Source organism: Oculina patagonica, chromosome 4, assembly GCF_052425735.1.
Source record: "Oculina patagonica isolate OP01 chromosome 4, crgOcupat, whole genome shotgun sequence".
Classification (NCBI taxonomy): Eukaryota; Metazoa; Cnidaria; class Anthozoa; order Scleractinia; family Oculinidae; genus Oculina; species Oculina patagonica.
The window spans coordinates 49028261-49049389 of NC_135761.1; the positions used below are offsets into that span (position 1 = coordinate 49028261).

Consider the following 21129-nt stretch of genomic DNA (forward strand, 5'->3'; position numbering starts at 1 on the left):
CCACCTTCTGGAAATTCCAGTTAGGCCCCATAATTTGCTTAAAAAATTTTGGCTTATGAGTCTCCCTACCCCCTTGGAATTTCCAATGACCTTCCGTGGGGCAGGTATGGATATTTTCTGGAACTGCACATTTAGCCACCCTCTATTACAGTCGGGGGAATAAGTTCCAGTTTTGGCAAATCTTCAATGAAGCACTCAAAGGAAGTTTTTTTTTCCAAATTATTTCATCCAATCAAAAACTAGCGCAAGCGCTCACGAGTACTCCAAAAGCTGTCATGCATATGAATGTTGCTTAGCAACTTCTGAGACGAAAATATAATTTCCAAATTGCCTAGCTAATTAAGTGACAGCCACAAATCCCTAATCCCAATAAACAGGTCACCAATGTGTCATTTGTGCTGACTGGAATGGCTCACAAATTGACATGCTGGCTCACACTTTCTTGTTATATAAGGGAAACTGAGATCTTCATCCCTCAAACTCTCTTACCACATCTCTGTTAGTGCGAGCCTCCAACAGTTCAGCAGACAGTGTTTCGTCGGGAATATCAGAGGACGACTCTGACGCCTGGTATCTAGACGACACTTGTGGCTTTGCTGTTTTCTTTGCATTATCAGACACTGCAGAAAATGCTGCAATGGTTTGGGCGACCAGCGATTTCTCATAGAGGTCTAACCTTTCTTGGTCGACTTCCTGCGACGATAAAGATAACAATTATCTCATTTATTGTGTCCACTTAGCAACTCTAGTGGACTTTTCCTTTACTTTCACTCTCTTGGTTAAAGTAAGACATTTATTGGAAAGCAATTTCAAGCCAAATAAATGGCCTAAACTACCGGTAATATTTATATAAAATAACTATTTAACAAAACGTTTACCGTGGGGGGAGGGGGTGCTGGATGTGTAGGAGGTGGTGGTAGTATGACGCCTCCTTTTGATGCAAATCTGTTAGGCATTGCCTGTAAAGCAACAAATAGAAACAGGTTTTATTTATTTTATACTGTTTCTTTGTAAAAAATAATATACCTGACCTACGCAAGATGTGATTGTCTTTGGTCAGTATGATTGATTCAGGATATGGCATTTTTTATATCGATCCCTAGAACGCAAAGTATTTGTACTTGCTGTACAAGAAGAGAAACAAGATGCACCACACTTCTCTGTAGTAGCCTAACTTTTGAGAAGAAATGTATGTAATTGATAACAATTGAAAATCAAGTAATTCACTAACACACCAACCCATGTTTATTTATCGTAACCTGTCTGCTTGACATTAAATCGATTTTGTAGGGAGAAATTCAATGTAGATATTTACTCACCGCTTTGCTGCTAGAAGCTTTCATAATTTCTGTGGCCACAACCGCTGCCTGTTGAACACAAAATGAATCTATAGTTTAATTTACTGGTATTCTTTTTTAAAAAATCCTACCAATTCAACGACCAATCAACAGTAGTTTCTTAAGCTTTAATTTTGGACCCTTTAATGCAAAGTGAAAGAGTAACCTTAACACACTCAAGGACTATGAACAGTGACAACCAAAATGTGCAAGCCATACATTGAGAACAAAAAGCTAGGAAACATATCTTTCAGTATACTGTAAAGGACTGAGAAGCAATGTTGATAAGATGTTTATTTCTTGCTCTGGAAAAATTAAGGAAAACATTTCAAGTCACGGGTGTGGGTTGACGGCTGACTGCAAAAAATAGCCTGTAAACTGACCAATCAGAGTGTGCATACCATATCAGGGATTATATAAAAACTCTTTGCAGAATCAATGCAGTATCAAACCATGCGTATGTAGAGCATGAATTACATACCGGGACCCTATCTGACTGGAACAGATGCATGGCAGCAAACTTCTCCTCTGTCTGAAGTGTGTTGAACACCAACACACTGTTCAGGTCAGGATCTTCACTAAAATGATGTACATGGCCAATTGTGTTCAGTGAGAACACTTCAACAACATCCTGTAACAATAAAATAAATTTATTTGAAATCAATTTCAAGCCAAATAAATTACTTTCTAGAAACTTTATTAACTACCAAAACAACTTATTGATGCTCTCAACTCTCCAGCATGAACACACAACAAAAATTACTTGCAAAAAATTTTGGACAATTTTAATTTCAGACAAAAAAAGTGTAAGAAAATAAAACTGTCTGAAAATTTTAAGTGGTAGTGTAAAACAAAGACAAAGGTAGAAGTTTTAAGGTACATGTATGTGCATCTCTTAAATGCATTTTCATTTCTTCACTGTGAAGCAAAATTATTCATCTTTTAAATCAAGTCCAAACTGAATTACTCTTAAAAGTAGAAGACTTACTTCGTAATTCTCTTAACACCATATTAATAGCTTTTTTCTTTACGTGTAATGAGAATTTCTATGCTGACCTGTGTCTCTCCATCTAAAAGCACCACATCAGTATCCGTCAATCTCATTTCCATTTCCTTTGTCCATTGGTTGCCTTTGGCTAACAATTCCTGCAACAACAGGAAAATACAAATTTATTATTAAAAAAATATTTATTTATGTGTCTTTCGAGCACTTTTTGCATTTCCTTATTAGCAAATAAATTTGTGAAGTAAGGTAAAGCCTGCTGTCAAGCCAAGTGGCTCATCAGGTGGAGCAAATACCGGTTTCTGTAGCATTAAGCGGCTAGAAATATTTATACTCCCCGGGGGGGGATGCTAGTCCATCCCAGGGTTACCCCCCAGCAGTACCCATTTATACACCTGGATGGAGAGAGGCACTGTGAGAGTATAGCGTCTTGCCTAAGAAGACAAAGGAGTGCGTCGGCCAGGTCACCAACCCGGACCGCTCAATCTGGAATCTGGCACACTAACCATTAGGCCCCAAGCCTCCCACAATTTTAAGTGTCAGCTGTGACAATAACAGCGCGCGCATAGATACAAAGAAATTTAAAACGTATTCATACGCGCGCGCGCTTCTATCGTTGCAAAAGTTTCCGTTTATCACGAAAGCGCACACGAAAGTGTCGCGCCACTTGCTGGTTATAAGGTTGCGTTTTTTGCCTCCTGAGATCAGTTGGCGTAATAACTATAACTCAAGAAGCACAAATCTTGCTCAGTGATCAAAGGCAGCACAAGTTCTCACGTTATTTATGGAATTAAATATCAGTTTGTGAACGCTGTTGTCAAGTTACTCTGGATCACTGTGGCAATATCAGCTAATTAATTGGTTCGTGCCTTTCCGTGCACTATCGAGTTACGGTGCACGCTGGAAGTTTGGAGAGTATGAAAGAAGGGTAAGAGTTGCTTAAGGTAACAGCTGAGAGCAACTCTAGCTTCTTGAATGCTCTTCAAACTTTCCATGTGCACCATGACTCGATAGTGCACAGCTAAAAAAAACAATAAACCGATATTATTATTGTTTTGGAACATTGCTGGTGGAAATTTTCTGGCGAGGGGATTTGCTCACACTATTAGCCTGCACTATTGAATTACCGTGCACGCTTTTGCATAATGAATATGATTGCGAGGCACTATACTGCTTTTTCCTAACTATTCCTTACATACCTTAGTTTGTTTAAGTCTTTCTTGAGCAGGGACTTGAGATTCTTGAGGTGTTCTCAAAGTAAAAGATGAGAGATGCTGCAGAAAAAAGTAATGATAAAAAAAATCATTATTTTGATGAACCGGACACCAATTACAGGTAACTTGAAATTATTAACTGCCAAATAATTACTGGTAATTAATGTGAGGAGAATTAAGCGATACCAAAAGATCTAAATACAAAAGAATAAAAAACAAGGAAAGGATCGAGGAAACAATTACCTCCAAAAGGAAGTTTGTTCTTGCAGGAAACTGGCTTGCAGCCTGGACAGGTATTTTCCTCTGATCTGATGATGGAGGCAGTTACACTTTAACGTTAGTATTTAACACTTTACCACAAACCATATCCCCCCCCCCCCCCCCCCCCACATAACCTGGACCACATGACAAGGCGCGTGCAGAAAGAAAAGAAAAATAACTCAGATAAAAAGAAAAGAAAAACATAGTTTTTACATGACCTGGGAAAAGTACAAGTAATAAGTAGAAGACTTAGTTCCCATTCTATGATTTTTCTCCACTCAATCCAAAAACGTAAAAATCTTATTAATATTAAATGCTTAATAATAATTTTAAAAGTGTCAAAACTAAAAAGGTTATGATCCAAGAGTCATAAACAACTTTAAATTATTGAGACATTCATGATAATTGTACATTACCGGTAATATCTTTGCAATCAACATATCAACTTGGAAATAACACTTTGTTGCAATCAACAACATGTCTATACAATGTTTGCAGCTACAAATTAAAGAAGTGCAATCATGTGAAACAATACCGTACCTCTGCCTTGTCCTAAGAGAGGTGAGCTCTTGGGGGATCTTCTAGGACCAGCCCCATTGGTCTGAAGCATTAAACACAGCACAAAACAGGACCAAATTAAAACTTTTCTCCCAACATGCACTCAATTCTTCCCTAATACCCTCCGATGTCTGAGATTTAAAGCACAATTACAGTGTATTCACCCAATGGGGTATGTCAACAGAGATCTTGGTTTTGAATTTTTCACATCAGTACAACTAATGCAAGACATTAACTGCATCTCTGTGAAGCTTCCTTAGGCAGTGCTGCAGCTCTTATTTCCAAAGGCCCTGTTAAAACTGAGCTAACCTTAAAGAAAAATCGGAAAGGTTTGATCTATGGGCCCGGGTTTGAGTTAGGGTGAAATAAACAAGAAATTACCTCCAGCCATGGAGGGTTTTAGATATCAGGATTCAACTGTATTCAGGTTAAAAATCCTTTTATAGTTTTAATAAAACACATCAAATAAACTAATAATGATGTTAATCAAGAAAGATAATGCATGGTTTATTTAATGCATTTTTAGTTTTTGTTTAATTTGTCTAGTTTATGAACATTTGATGCATTATTTTTAATTAACTCATTTTTTATTACTTACCATACTTGCTGGCCTTCCCTTATCAGGACCACTATAAAAAGACACAAATAAACAAAATTCAGTTCTTCATTATTTTTTTAAATGCAGCAACTTGAGCTTTTGACATAACAAGATGCTTAAAGAAACTAAAAGAGGGTGGTTAATGTTCAACGACTTTTTAACTTGAAAGACAAGGTGGGGCACATTAAAACCTTTAAAAAAAGGAATCACTTGAGTTGAGGTTTGCATGAGTCATGGCCAGGTGTAGTTGTGTGCTGAAATTTCCATCATAATGCCATCAGTCATTTTAATCCACACACCTGGAGAAAGTATTGTTTGGGCTTGCAAATTATTAATTTATTTTGTTCCTAGGCTTAAAAGAAGATCTGAAAAATTCAACTGCTATTATTCTTGAGAAATACATGTACGGTTATTGGCAACTTGCTTGAGCAAAATATTTGAATTCAAATTTGCAAGTTGCGACGCGCAAACTGTAAATCAATAATGGAACCGTGTGATGCAACTTTGCAAAGTTCCCATCAAAAGAACATCTGGTTTGACTGTAACAGAGATTAAATTGCAATGAGCTTTTATTTAGTTATTAGATCTGCTAATCAATTTTTGTCTTACAGATCAATTGGTGACAAATCAAATGTGACAGATTTTCTGCGAGCTTTTCCTTTCTTGATTCTGGAAAGTTATAGAATAATGAATTTTCACAGCTTGCAATATTGCAGCTTGAATATTTAAAACTCTATAGTAAACTTTATTTAAGGAGCTTGCAACAGTTTCCAGCACTTTCTAGCTCCTAATTACTTCAATGGGTCAGTACTACAAATATCTAAAACTTGCTGCTACAATAACAACGATATCAAACACATGTCCAATCATTGCTGACCAAGTTGTGGTCATTTTCATGACGTCAAGTGCTGGTTACCATAGCAACAGTAAAATCTGTTGGAAACACCCTTAATTTCCCCTTTAAGTGCTTTTTCTGAGCTATAGTTTTTTTCTTTGCTTTTTCGTCAAGTAGTTGACAATGCTACCTTGTGATCACACAGTCTAGCCCTGAGGAAGATTATCTTTGGGATTGTCATGCAATCCTTTCACCCCCACATAGAGGAGAAAAGCATAACAAGCCCAAAGGACGTCTGCACTGGAGGCTGTAGATGTTACAGGTCAAATTTAAATTCAGGATAAATATTTTTAACTGAGTATTTTTTTAACCTAGGTAAAATTTAGGGTTGGGGTTAGGGTTAAGGTTTGTTGGAGGCACATACCGTCGCTTGCATCTAAGCATGAACACGTGCCGCTGAAACATGATCTAATTGGGTATCAAACGTGGCTTGATTGGTCATCAAACGTTTGAAGTTTAGCAGACTGTAACAGCAACTTTCATGCCGAAACTTCAACACATTCCGGTTTTGAAACATTCGAAATGGCAGAAAGATTGGTTATCAAGACTTCCTTCAACAAATTGATTCTGATCTGTGTCAATATGCATTTGCGGGTTCACTTGAATCACTTCTGGTGCAAAGTTTCACCTGTTCTCAGTGTTTATGGTGAGCATTTTGAGCATGAAAGTTGCCGTTACGGTCTGCTAAACTTCAATGTTTCATGACAAAACATGCCATGTTTGATACCCAATTAGATCATGTTTCGGCGGCTCGTGTTCACGCTTAGATGCAAGCGACGGTATTTAAAAAAAAATAGTGGTTCACCCAACGTTTCCTATATGGCAAAGTGGATAAGGGATTGGTTGAGAGTTCATACATACATACATACATACTTTATTCAATAAGTAAGTCTAAAATACAGGCAGCTAAAAGCTGATGTGGACCTACATTAGACCTAGAAGTGCAGGTTAGTAAAAAGATTAAAAAAAAATAATTATTAGTATCATCTAATTAATAATTAGATGATACTAATAAATAAGATGATACTACTTGGGGGGGAGGTGATAATAGCAGATGGTGGGGGAGGTAACTAATGATGGTGAAGGGGGGTTTTAGGGATGGTAAGGGAGGGGAGGTGTTTAATATTTATTTTTCTTATTATCCTAGAAAAAAAAATAAGGTAGGTTGAAAAAAAAAACCTACAACCATGGTCAAAAGTGTTGGCACGATAACCAAAATAATTCCTTGTCTCCCCCCTCCCCTTCTCAATGTTGAGCTCCCGACCATATTGCACAGACAATCCTTAGCCACAATGGGTTCAACATTGAAAGGGGGAGGGGGGTCGCGTAAAATGTTTGCATGTGTCATTGAGAAAGTTTAAGCGTCAAGTATCTGCATTTTTATCTTTTTAGCGTAAGCGTTCCAACAACTTCTGTATATGGTTGTAGCAGGGATCCATATTCGTTTTTTCTCCAAGTCGTCAGCCGGGCAAGTATGCAAGATGACATACTTGCCCTGGCAAAATTTTACTTGCCCGTTCAAAAGTGAAGAATGGTGTTGTTATTATCACATGCATGTAACACTGTGTATACATAAAATCAAGATTCAAGACAACATAAATTAATTTTGATTCACACGTATTTGTTAATGAGACTTTTTACTTGTCTACCTTGGCTGCCGGTTTACAAATGTCACAAAACATCACGCCCCCAAGCGGCTTGTGATGTTGCGGAAGCGTATGATGCGGGCACAAATGAAAGCCAGGGCCTTTTCGACTGCAACCACGGAAGAAAAGAACGCTTTTTCTCTTCTTATTCATATTTGGTTTGTTTTTCTGAAGTGTTAACATTGCTTTTTTTTTTTTTGCTGGCTGCGCCAGACCAAGATAATGGCAAATTTTTATCAAAACATCAGCTGATGCGATCGCCTCGTGTTTTCGCGGATGCAGCTGCAGTACAAAATATCAGCGGTTGAGAGCTTGAAAATTGAGCCTGCAATGATTTCATTGATGGAAAATACCACATCAGCCAAGATGGCGGCCAAAATTATGATTTTATCACGACAGAAAGTTGCAAATTATGTTCTGTTTTCGAAAAGTTATGAATGGATGACAAGTGGTCAGAACGCAAGTAACTCATAAGAAAACTTAATAATTGTTTTTTTTTTCCATTAAGTCAAACTTAAGTCGTCCAGCGGACGAGTTTATGTAATCTTTTGGTCGTCCATACGATGTTTTAGTCGTCTCGGACGACCGGACGACTGCGAATATGGATCCCTGGTTGTAGGTTGACAAAATAACCTAAAGCTAAGTTTGACCTGTAACATAGTCTAGCAATCCCTGTGCTTTATCATCCTATCTACAGTACTGTACACAACTAATTCGCAAAACATTCTAACCCCAACTTACTTTTTCTTTAACTCTGGTCCATTCTGATTAGCCCAGGCATTATTATTTGCATAGTTGTAAGGATCTAAGGACTATAGGATAGGAAAAATTAATGCAGATACTCTATAATTTCAGTATTGTTTTAATGTAAGTTAATACTCCCTTTAGGGGTCTCGACCCCTTACATCTCGAAACTTGATTTTTAAAAGATTTTGAGTATGGAGTCTTAAGTGGAGTGTTATTGAGATTTAAGTCCACAAACCAGATAAATGAGCTTGTCACTGGAAAGTTAACCACAGAGCTTAACTCCATCGCAGGGTCACAGAGAAATTTATTTACAACACAAAGTCAACCCTCCAAGTTAAGACCATTTTAGTCGCCATGGTGACTAAAATTTTGGAGCTGGTGACTAAATTGAAACCAAAGTCGCCAGCCTGGCGACTAAAATTGAGAAGAAGGATTGAAAGCGTGAGCTTAATTTAGCGACTAAAATTTTCATTGGCGACCAAACCTGAGCAGTCGGTGGCCAAATGGCCACTAAGGAAAAAAAAAAACTTGGAGGGTTGAAAGTGTTTGATAGTCACAAAAAAATTAAATTAAAGATTGTAAATATGGAAAGAGAAAGTTCCTAACACACTGCCAAACTATCTTTATTTGCTTTAAATGTACATACCATTCTTGGCCCTGCTGCAAAACAAACAGAAGAAAAAAACAGATTAGACAAGTGTGATTTACAACTTGCACCATTAAGATGCGTAGGCTTAGTCATTCACTTCCTTGCTCCACTATTATTTGGATGTAACATTGCACTTTTGGTGAAGCTGAGGTACTGTACACTGTTTTATTTTATTTTGGCAAAAAGACATCCATTGTGCTAAAATAGCAAGCCAGTAATCTGCGAGAAATGTGCCAAATTTATAAGCAAATTTGGCAGGGTGGTGTAGATAATAAATTGTTTGAATCAACAGCCACATGAAAAACAATAAATTTGGTATTTTGACCAGTCGAAGTTTAGTCCAACCTGACAAATTGACCAGATGCAATCTACTAAATAATATGAATCTTGGCAATTTAATAATAGAACATCGGAAAAATGTAAAATATATGAAGGAAAATAAACACAATAGTATACCTGCCAACTTTTTCTCGGTCAAAGGCGTGAGATTTTTATCCCGAGAGTGCCAGGATTTCCGAAGACGATACGACAATATACGAAGTTTTCCAAAGACGTCCGAAGACGTTCCAACCATATCCCGAACCCAGTGCGTGGACGTGCGTGCGTGGACGACCTCGTTCCCAAGGCTATTTTTTGTCAAAGCTCTGTGATTTCGGGAAAAGGAACGCCATTTTACATGGAGTTTTTGTTTCTCAGATTGGTTTGAGTTTACATTTTATTGGAAAGTGTGTCATTTGTGGTTGTAGTAACTCACATTTTCGACTAGGCGTGAAAAATTGGTTCGTAAGCGTGAGTTGACATGAGATCGAAGTTTTTAACTCGCAGGCGTGAGACTCACGCCCAAGGCGTGAGAGTTGACAGGTATACAATAGCCGCCATTTGGCTGCAAAATACATGTAGATACTGATATTTGACCTTGGACATTATCTGTTCCTCAAATATCACAGTTTTCCTCTTGGAAAACTGTTCACTTTTCGGAACAGATAATGTCTGCGGACAAAATATCAGTGCACATTTCTGTGCCAAATGCCGAGGCTACTGTTTTAAATATGCATGCCCAGACAAATAATGTTGAACATCCGTAGACAGAATCTGTGATAATAAACTCAAACCCAATATACAATGAATATCGCAGAACTGAATTAAACTACAAACCTCTTTGATTTTCCTCCCACTCACGAGTGTCTACACCACTGTCTGTGGGACTTGAATCACCGCGCCGTCTTATATCACCATTCATCTATGGTTTTGATACCTGAATAACTAAGTTAACATAATTTATTCTAATAAATCAATAAATATTTAACAGATGAAAAAACTGTAGTGCTTTGGTATCTGTACAACAAGAGGTGACTAAGAAGAGTTCATGAGTGGAAGACGATGGTTGAAGTCTTTATCTCATCTTATTTAGCTCAGAGCAATTTCAACCTTTCCTAGTCAAGAATGTTCCTGTTTAATAATAATAATAATAATAATTACGAATTTGTTGTGCGCAAATTCCATACGTAAATGTTCAAATGCGCATTACAAAAAACAAAAAGTTAAAATTACAGCTTAAAAACTAAAATTCTTAAAAACTAAGTTATAGGTTAAAAATTACAAGCGTTAAAGTACAATTTATACCTAACTAAAATCTAAAATTCTAAGAAATTACAATTCTATTTGGATTTTAATAAAAACGCTTTAGAAAACAAATATGTTTTAAGTTTGCCTTTAAAATCGGTAACAGTGTTCACAGATCCGATGGCTAAAGGAAGAGCGTTCCAAAGTTTTGGGGCAGCATATGTAAAAGAGCGATCACCCAGTGTTGCCTTGGATAACGGCTTTGGATAAATAAGGAGAAGGCTGTCATTAGAGCTTCTAAGGTCATACCGTGAAGTTGATTTGATACTAATTAATGAATCTATATAGGTAGGGGCCAAAACCTGTATGAACTAGAAAGAGTCTGTTTAACAGGTGCACATTTACACAGGTCCCACATGGTGATACAGTGATGCTACACGGCTTTTTCATACAGGTCTCACTGTGCACTGTAAATGAAGCTGAGAAATTGCCTTGGATAACGGCTTTGGATAAATAAGGAGAAGGCTGTCATTAGAGCTTCTAAGGTCATACCGTGAAGTTGATTTGATACTAATTAATGAATCTATATAGGTAGGGGCCAAAACCTGTATGAACTAGAAAGAGTCTGTTTAACAGGTGCACATTTACACAGGTCCCACATGGTGATACAGTGATGCTACACGGCTTTTTCATACAGGTCTCACTGTGCACTGTAAATGAAGCTGAGAAATTACCGCATTCATGTACACAATGACAGCTTGATTCATGGCAGAAAGTCTACTTCAACACACTAATATATGTTTTTTCCTTTTTTTAGCCTTGACCTGGCCTACAGCCTGCTTTTTGGCCAGTGTAATCATTGACAGGTAACAAGGAACTATTTAACAAAATATTTTGTGGGTCATTGCATGGCAAATTAAAGCCTGGGAGCTGAAATTTCAGCCCGGTTGACCGGGCTGAGATCTTAGCTCCGCTTCCAAAAGAAACTCTTCTTAAAAAGCATTGCAATAAATTGAAGAGTGTTTCAGCTTTTCCAGTCGGTCTCACAAGGTGGGCTGGTATACTATGGAATATACTATGTTTGTTTTACCTTGCACAGTCAGCTCAAAATAATTTGTGTATTGTACATTAAACAAAAGGTCCAAAATGTACAGCACAAAAGAGTTAACAAGAATGCACAATCAAATGAGCAGATTCCGACATACTTGTAAAACTTAGTGGAACATCAATAAATTATTAGTCATCTCCCTCGCAGTAAATGGTTATTCAAAATCTTAAAAATTTCCCCGTCTTATATTACCAATTTCCTCCAGGTGATTTTTAATATGCATATGACGTTATTACCATCTATATTTATCAGGCAACATCACAGTGTGACCTTAGCAACACGTCAAACAATTAGGTTATTACACGAATGACAAGAATGCTAACACAAAATAAACACGCAAATGTGGGGTCGGGACACAATTATTATTGCTAGAACAAACTAAAACAAAATGGATACAAAAAACCTTGGAACTGACGCAAGAAAATTGCAAAGAAGCAAATGAATACCTATCTACAGCGTATCATACTAGGATTCGATTGCTTTTACAATTAGACAGCGACGATGGTTTTGATTAAAGCGATCGTGCACAGAGTTGATAATTTTATACTTCATGAAAAATTAACTTGGAATTGTTTTTAAACTCATCTGCATGATAAAAACGAACATTCATCGGATTATTAGCTGACACAATCACAGCAATGAGATTCTTTGGCTAACGGTGATAAAATTATAACATGCTATTATTTCGCGGACAATAAAAACTAGAAAATAGATGAAACCGATCTAATCAGTCGACTCGATTGTTTGGCCAGTTGTGGCTGCATTCCACGCCGATAAATTTGTCAACTAAAAATGGAAATACTTACTGACGCGATATACTGATTCTGCCTTGCAACTATTTAGATTGTTCCTGCGGTTTTGAAAAAGGGATCAATATTAGCTAGAGGGTAATAAACTAAACTCTTCTGATGTAAACAGCGATTAAATATAGCCTCGTGAAACGGACCGCTGCCCGCCAGGAAAAGTTTGGAAACGTAATTTAAACGAAATCGATCCCAACGCTGCCTTGAGATATATTCTAAAAGAAAACGGCTATGAGTATAAATTTCAATCCCTAAAGACGAAATACAAAACGACGTTTGAACCAAATCAAAGCGACAAAACAATTGAACGAAAGCTCAGCGCTCAGATGGAAGCTTCGAAACAGGGAACCTCAAATGCATTTCGAATGAGCAGCCGTATTGCTTTTGCGTTCCAATTTTCTTTAAACGCGTATTAAGAATAAAATCGTCTTTACTAAAAGTAAACTCTTGCTCTCAGTGTTATAAAAACAACGTAAAACTTAGGTCCACAGACGCAAATAGGCAACCAGCTTGAGCCAGCTTGGACCACCATGAAACAGCCTTGACACTTGTGTTTTTTTGCATGGCCGAGTTGTTTCGCTTGACAATCTACATCACAGTTCATTTGAACACAATCTTTTAACTTACCTAGATGAAGTGGCAGCTCCAAGCAATAGCACACAATATTTCCGCCTTGAAAGTTGTCGGGCTGTTAATTTATGAACATGACGGATATTTTTCTTCTCTCGAAAGTTCCGCCTCAAAAATGCAAGTGACCGTGACTGCACTCGATGAATGAATTTCCGGAGTACGCGCTCGGCGCGTGAAGACTGAGGAGCAATTATTAAATGCTCCGGCCCTCGGGCAAATTCTTCTTAAAACCGAAAATATTTGCAAGGCAAATGCCGGCGAAGATATCTTTGCAACGAGAAAAATACGGCTATCAAACTTCGCTCAGCCAAACTTGTACAAAGTTTGCGCAAATTTCGCTATTTTTAACTCTGTCACGTGATCAAGTGAGCCTGTAATCATGTCAGCTGTTGCTCATTTACTAGTTACCCGTGGAGTTGTGGGAAATTTCAAGATGGCGGCAAGTTCGTGTTTTGTATTGTAGCGGGAAATCAATATTTTGGCGTCTGCAGAAGCGATCTGTGTTATTGACACAACGACATACCCAATGGATCGGCTTTTAATTGAAGTAGCTAAGCTTCTGTCGTGACATGACATCTGTATTAGGGTGTAATTGCTCATGCGGTGTAACAAAATCACTGTTATTTCGTCTTTGGGTTTCGTTGTAGTGGCGTTGGTATGCATTAACGTTTTCTTGTTAAGCCAGCTGCAATCAAAAAAAGAGGCCCCACTCATATCCAAGGTAAGAAGCTTAGTAGGTCCACCATAGTAGATCCACATCAGCCCTTTGCCTTTATAATAATAAAGCATGATGATAATGTAATGATGGGTGTTGAAAATAGTAAGACATAATCAAAATAATCATTTATTTCTCATTTCACAAGAAAAATTCTCAGTTCACAGCTTAATGAAATTAAGATTCACAAGAAAAAATAGCCATTTCACAAATTAATCACTGGGAAAAAAAGGTCATTCATGACCCATGAAAATACCATTCCAAAAAAAGAGGTCTAAAATATGTTGGCACCTTTGATTCTTTCTGAGGGGGGAAGTAAAAAATGAGCAAAAAGTGGTCTATTTTCTGATGGGGTTAAGAAAAAATCGGGTTTTTCTGATGGGGGCATCATGTCGCCACTTTGATCTTTTCCCTTAGGGGGTAAATTTTTACTTACCTTGTTAACAGGAGGGGGGGGGTGGATATAAAATAGAATGGCCCTTAGTTTACAGCAGATTATTACCTTTTACTGTAAAGTGGTTTGCAAGTATCTGACCTGTTCAGAGAGAGGTATTGTGAAAGTTATTCTTTGTATCTTACCCAGCCGCGGTCAGGCTTGAATCCAATTCTCCCTACCCAGGACCCAGTGAACTAACTATTAGGAGACTGTGTAACAGTATCATGTTGTGATGTCACAACATGGTATTGTTACAGACTGTGTCCCCATATGCCCAGGGGGTGTATGACATGGAAATGATATTGCCAATGCCTGAAATACCAGAAATGTTGCATGCTCATTGGCCAATATTTTGAACATTTTGTGTTTGAGTTATTATAAGCAAAAGCTTTTGTTCTAATTATAGGATCTGCTCAAAACAAGGGTGGAGTTCAAACAACTTCCAACAGATTCATCTGGCCAATACAAAATAGAAGTCAACTTTCTACATTCAAAGATTCAGCAAGTGAAAAGACAACATGATGTGACATTAGTTACTCATTGTACATCCAACCATCTTCATTATCTATTGGACCTCACTAAGCACTGGAAAGGACCAACATCACTAGGTGTGTACTACATTTTTTTAATTCATACTTATACTCACCCTCTCTTTATTAACCATGCCAGGCGTTGTGGCCTAATGGTAAGTGCACTGTGACTCTGGATTGAGCAGTGTGGGTTTGAGCCCTGGCTTGGGTCGTCTTGGGCAAAACACTTTACTCTGACTCATAGTGCCTCTCTTCACCCAGGTGTATAAAGGGGTATTGGCAAATTCAATGCTGGGGGGTAACCCTGTGATAGACTAGCATCACATCCAATGGGGTGTAGAAGTACTCCTAGTCACATCATGCTACTGAAACCAGGATAAGCTCTGGCCTGATGGGCCACTAAGTTTTATACCAGACTCGAATGCAGCCTTTTCATTCTCTACTAACCAAGCTTGTTTGCTGCCAAAATTGTGATGATTTGTAATTAAGTACCTCATTCTCAAGAACAAAGTGCAACATTTCTATTTACAAATTAAAAGCTGTTTGATCATATTTTTTTTTATTCATTCAGCTGTATTTGTGCCTGGTTACGATGTTGTCACCACCTACACCTCTCTTCTTGGCCTCCATCGATGTGATCAGACATTTAGGGATCGTGTGACAGTGCATTTGGTGTACCCATTGTCACACCCTCCTGCAGAAAATACACTTGGACCTCAATTGAAACAAGCACTAGGCCATCAAGGAAACTGTGATGAATTTCTAGCAAGACTTGATAACAATGATGAAGCAGGGGAAGACAAATGGAATTATGCCAATGTCAAAGTAAATATGATATATTTGATAAATGTATATTTTAACTATAGAGTGTTTCTGTCAAGGAGCTATCGGCTGATAGTTGCCCCGCGGAAATTTGATGTTCTTAAAACAAATATTAGCCCGAGAAGCGAAGCTTCGAGGGAAAATATGCTAGTTTTAAGAACATCAAATTTCCAAGGGGCAACTATCAGACCGATAGTTCCGAGACAGAAACACTCTATTGTCTTTATTGTTCACCACTAAATTTTCTTCCGCGCACATACAAAAACAAGCATCGTGAATTATTTTTACTTTTGAGGATAAAAAACTCAATTGAAAGCCGAAATTTAACAAACGAAACAAAACCAGACAAGAAACCCACTAAATGCAGTGAATTTGGTTGGGGTTTTTTTGTCTGCAGGCAGCTTGTTTACAAAAAACAGTCACGGGCGGGCACTATCGATCCGGGCATTTTTCACGGGAGGGCACTATGGGCTGATAGTGCCCTCCGGCGGACGGGCACTATCGCGTCACATGTTCAATTTAAACCAATCAGAATCGGAGAAAATTTAGTGGTGAACTATAATCAAAGATAGGGAAAATTGTAAGAGAGGGAGAACACATGAAAGTATGGAAATGTGTAAATTTTACTCAGCCTCCTATGCAGATGTTATTTAGGCTTATCATGTGTTCCTCCCCCACGAACGTTCGTTGTGGAGAAATGCGTGACTAGCCCAAAGAACATCTGCGTCCTACAGGAGGCTAAAATTATACTCAGCTGTCAAAAACACCAATTCTCATAGACAAAGATCTACTTGTTATATAATTTATAGCTTTCTCATTTGAGCACTGACTGTTAGCATCTCACACCTGAGTGAGACAGTGGTCAGAGGGTCAGGGCAATAAATACCTCTTATTAATCGAGTTCGAGGTTTGTACTGTAAAATATGGACCAAGTTTTTTCCCTTGGACTTATGGCCCAAGCGCGAAGCGCGCGGGCCATAATTTTGGGACACATTTGATTTTAAAGTACGGACCGAGAAAACGAGGTTAATAAGATATTTATTATATCTCTCACTCTGGAGAAAAGAAAACATTTTAAGTCAAGAGTGCTGGAAGCGGCTTCGTTTGACTGATGTACGTCAAAGGCGAAAGGACGAGTGAATTTCATCGGCTTTGTCGTAAACAATTCGGCTGTTTAGTAGCTTGATTGATAAGCGTATAAACATAATTTAAATCCAACCTTTACTACTTTATTTCTGCAATTAGTTTTACAGTAATTTCAGTGACAGGATGAAACTAGATACAGTGCAAGTTTCCTTTGGAATAACTTCTAAAGTTCTTTGCTTGGCGACGAAAGTGCCGCGATTGACAACACGCGTTATAGCTTATTAAACTTTCGAAAACTTATGGCAGTGTTTGTAGAAAATACTGAACGAGAAAACACGTATAAAGTTTGAAGGAACTACTTAAAAAAACTTAGCTCTTTAAGGCGGCGTTGAATGCTACGTTGAAAGCTTGAAGTGCTGTCTGGCTCGTACTCAGCTCTATCGCGTTTGCGTACGTCTTTGAAAAACTTTCCGAGGAGCTCATCGAGGACGTCAGCAGGTACGGTTTCTACATGAAATGTTCCATTAGTCTGCTATTGACAATAATTGTCGAACCGTTTCCATTCACTTTTCGTCTTCTTGGCAGACCGTGTTTGCATATTTCTCGGCACTAATGAAACTTTCAAGTTCTTGACATGAATCCTGCTCGGGTTGCTCTAAGTCCGCCACATCAGGGAAGTTTTCTCCTTCCAACAGATCACAAAAATTGAGTTTAAAGTTCGGTAGACCTTCTTCGCTTCGCCTTTGTTCCTCGCTTTTTCCCTCTGACTGCGAACGTTGTAGGAAGTTTTGAAAATCTTCTTCGCGAGACATTTCAACTTGCAAAGGCGTACGGCATCAGGAGAAAAAAAAAAAATCAGGAGAACTCTCAGTCAAGTTTCTCAGGCCTTACTGCAGAATACGGCCCATAAAATTGACCAATCACAGCGTGCGTACTATCTCAGAGATATAATAAATACACCTTATTCCATGGTTTAACATATAATACAAGCAACTCACAAAATATCCGTGCATATTATGTTACGGTAAACCATTGAATGGGGTGTATTTATTATTTCAATATTGTGCCATTTGACCATATAAGGGCAAAAGAACGTGCAAAATATGCCATGTAGAGGGGAGGAAAAGTTTGTGTTAGCGGGGAATTCGAGTTATCCAAGTTTGAGTTAACTGAGTAAAAATGACTGGAAAGTGGGGTCAAATCCAAGCCTAGGAAAAGGGAGCTAAGTTCGAGTTGGTGGGAGATTTCAAGTTATCCAAGTTCAAGTTACTGGGTTCAACTGTTATCGCTCAGTGGTAATGGGATGAATCTTCTAGTCCTGCAAGCATTTTTAATTTTAATTACAATCTTGTAGGTACCATACCCAAACAACCTGTTGAGAAATGTGGGACGTTCTACTGTTCCCCGTGAAAACTACATATTTGTAGTTGATGTGGACATGATGTGTAATGGAAACCTGTATTCAAGCTTCCTTGGATTAGCACAGCGTCTCAACCTCTTTGCAAACAATAATGGTATAAATATTATATTTTTCATAGCTCTGGATTTTAAATGAATCTAAGTTATTTTAACTTGCTATTATTATGTATATTTATCATGTTTTCATTTCAGATAAAAGAGTATTTGTTGTGGCTGCTTTTGAAAGTGTAACAAAGATGTCACCTTCATTGTCAAAGAAAGAATTACTTGAACTATGGAACTCTGGTAGTGTGCAGCCATTTTACTATCAAGCATGTTGGAAGTGCCAGAAACAATTAGACTACGAGACCTGGAAAAGGTACAAATTTAAAGGACAGTAGTGTAGTTATGGATGTAATATTTTTTGTGGTAGGGCAGGGGGAGGGGAAGCAGGGGACAGGGGGATCTGGACTTCCCACTTTATGCACCTTCTACTCCCTGTTCATACACCTTCCCCAGTGTTTATGTTGCAAAATTGTTCCCAGTCTCTCCCAGTTCTGCCACCTTGGGAATTCTGCTTCAGGCCTGCCACAGGTCAGAAAATGGTCAGGGGAAAAAAAATTTTTGAAGGTCTGGGAAAAGTCAGGGAATTTTATTTTTTTTTTGGCTAATTTATACCATTGAAGGCTGGAACAAACAGGTCAGGTCAATGTGATCTGAGCGATGATTTTTATGGAAGACTGCAACATTTAGTCAGTCAGGGAAATTTTATTTTCAGCGGGCAAAAGTCAGGGATTTTAATAAACTGAAGTCTGTGGCAACGCTGTGCTTCCAGCCCTCTCTTCTGGAGCCATCTTCTTGTCTCCCATGAAATTCCCCCTTGCCCCAGGTTACTGTCCCCTGCCCCCCCCCCCCCCCAAAAAAAAAAAAACAACAACAACAACAACAACAAACAAAAAAAAGCGCCATGGAACTAAAAGGGCTGCAAGTAACAATCTCTGGGCAACAATATTCACTAAGTTATGATTGAAAAATTAGTAACTTCTAAAAATTTATTGTAACTCCGTTATTTCCAAGACTGCTTGGCTTTTCACATTCAGTAAAAAAGATTAAAATGACATTGTGCACAATGACTGTTGAAGAACAATTAATTATAATACAAATACAAAAGTTACAGTGTACCACTTAAATGCACAAAATTAAAAAATTGCATCGTGATTTTCACTGAAGACCCATTCAGTTAAAAAGAAAGCAGTTAATTAAAATCTTGAGTCCTAAGTACTACTTAATTTCTTTCTATTCTAGTTATCATTTTTCAGACAGTAGTAGCGTGCAGATAGCTTACACTGTCAACTGGCAAGATCCATGGGAACCATTTTTCATTGCACCTAATCATGTTCCTTTGTATGATGAGAGATTCAAACAGGTAACTATAAACTATCTATGAGAGCAGTGTAAGTATTATAAACAGTTGTGTTGTTGTTATCTAATTTATTGGATCACTGCCTGTCAATTTTTTCATAATTAAAATGGCATACCAGTTTGGAAACATTTTAGAAATGGGCTGATTTCCTGAAATAGAAGTTAATTAGGTCAAATACTTTCAAGCTAGACCAATTTGGTCAAATGGCAGGGCTGCAAATAATTTTTTAACTTGAAAGGACATAATTTTTATGTGCTACTAAAACACCATCTTGATCAAACAAAACAAAATTGTGGTCGGACAGATTTTTATTCATTGTTGCTGTAAATTGATTTATGATCAAAAAATTGAGCGGACGTAATGTCAGACCACACTTGGGATTTCATTAGACATGAGCAAATTTTGGTCGGCCAATGCCCGATGACCAACTGTTATTTGCAGCCCTGAATGGAGTAATTCAAAACTCGGACAAGTTTGCATAAGTCGGTTTGTGCTCCAGTTGAATTGCAGTTAAAAAATGATCATTGCAGTGAATTTGCAATTAAAGAAATTGCAAATTAAGAAGCCAGAAGAACTTCTGGCTTCAACGGGATTCGAACCCCTGACCTCCGCAATACCAGTGCCATGCTCTACTAACCCCCACATTGGGAGCAAGGTCATATTTTCCCGTGGAGGTCACAGGTTCATATCCAGTTGAAGCTAGAATTTTTTAAGGCTTCTTTATTTACAATTTCTTTAAATGGAAATTCACTATGAGGAACATTTCTTTACATTACATCTCATCCGCAGTTCATAAATTCTCTCATATTCCTCACATTGTACTGCAGTTGTTGAACCAGCAAAATGCATTGACTGATTTAGGTCTTAATTTTTATTCATTGCTAGGAATTCTCAGTTTATAACTGCAAACAAGGTTATATTACAACTAGCAATAAATTCGATTAAAGTGTGATTTTTTTCTTTATCCAGTATGGTTTTAACAGAATCAGCCAAGTCTGTGAGACTCACATTGCTGGGTATGACTTTGTGGTCCTCAACAAGGCTTTTCTCATCCATCATGGTTTTAAAACAAAAGAAGGATTCCACTCTGCTAAGGATCAAGAGAATAACCATAACAGAGCAATTTTTAGGATGTTTAAAAAGGAACTCAAATTCAAGTATCCTCACTCAACAAGACATTGCTAAGAGAAAAAAATTAATATATGATGACATTTGATTAACTGCGAAACAGCCAAATGCCTCAGTCTTACTGAAAGGGGAAGTCTTACTGTGAAGGGTTTGTATAAAAGCTCAATGGTGGTGGTCTATGATTGTTGTTTGATAGTGCAATAACTCAAGAAGCAAGATTTACTCTTGGCTACCACCTTGAGCAACTCTTGTGCTTCTTTCGTGCTCTCCAAACTTCCTGTGTGCACCATTACTCGATAGTGCACACTAAAGCATGAACCAGTTGTTAAATAAAATACTTCATAATTTATTGAAAATCTGGTTTTCTGCAATAATGTTTTGGGACCATTAAATAGTGTAAAGATACAGTAAAATAATTGTCTCTGTAAGAGTGTTATTATACAAGTAATGTAATGTCATTTATAATACAATTTATATACACAACATTGTTGCATTTTGTCTTGGTGATCTAATGAAATAATGCAAAGATGTTTGAAATGTCCTTCTAGTAAATACTTGACTGGAAAAATGTTCATTCAA

General features: G+C 37.8%; 2 protein-coding genes across 4 annotated transcripts in view; one reads left to right on the forward strand and one right to left on the reverse strand.

Moving 5' to 3' along the window:
* LOC144650376 (epidermal growth factor receptor kinase substrate 8-like) overlaps positions 1-13293 on the reverse strand; it is a 30889-nt gene extending 17596 nt beyond the window's left edge. The window contains exons 1-13 of one of the 3 annotated variants that reach the window (XM_078510038.1): positions 13010-13293; positions 10064-10163; positions 8906-8919; positions 8254-8324; positions 4972-5002; positions 4356-4416; positions 3798-3862; positions 3540-3614; positions 2394-2483; positions 1819-1968; positions 1320-1367; positions 879-959; positions 490-693 (exon numbers count right to left, since the gene is read on the reverse strand). In XM_078510038.1, the coding sequence (XP_078366164.1) occupies positions 490-693; positions 879-959; positions 1320-1367; positions 1819-1968; positions 2394-2483; positions 3540-3614; positions 3798-3862; positions 4356-4416; positions 4972-5002; positions 8254-8324; positions 8906-8919; positions 10064-10148 (975 nt within the window). In that variant the 5' untranslated portion in view covers positions 10149-10163; positions 13010-13293. Of the gene's footprint in view, positions 1-489; positions 694-878; positions 960-1319; positions 1368-1818; positions 1969-2393; positions 2484-3539; positions 3615-3797; positions 3863-4355; positions 4417-4971; positions 5003-8253; positions 8325-8905; positions 8920-10063; positions 10172-13009 lie in introns of those variants that run through there. The other 2 variants (XM_078510035.1, XM_078510036.1) reach the window with 2 other exon arrangements.
* A 147-nt stretch (positions 13294-13440) lies between these two features.
* Positions 13441-20871, forward strand: LOC144650390 (beta-1,4-glucuronyltransferase 1-like). The gene is made up of 7 exons (XM_078510056.1): positions 13441-13733; positions 14570-14771; positions 15265-15518; positions 17956-18115; positions 18213-18378; positions 19305-19425; positions 20392-20871. The coding sequence occupies exons 1-7, from the start codon at positions 13611-13613 to the stop codon at positions 20605-20607; spliced, it is 1242 nt and encodes a 413-aa protein (XP_078366182.1). The 5' UTR covers positions 13441-13610; the 3' UTR covers positions 20608-20871.
* The last annotated feature ends 258 nt before the right edge of the window (positions 20872-21129 follow it).

What these genes read in the sequence shown, in the direction of transcription:
- LOC144650390 (XM_078510056.1), top strand. Translation starts at nt 13,611, where the DNA reads ATGCGGTGTAACAAAATCACTGTTATTTCGTCTTTGGGTTTCGTTGTA. An exon ending in GGAATTATGCCAATGTCAAA is followed by an intron (nt 15,519 to 17,955) that starts GTAAATATGATA and finishes ACAATCTTGTAG; the next exon opens with GTACCATACCCAAACAACCT. An exon ending in GACTACGAGACCTGGAAAAG is followed by an intron (nt 18,379 to 19,304) that starts GTACAAATTTAA and finishes TTTCTATTCTAG; the next exon opens with TTATCATTTTTCAGACAGTA.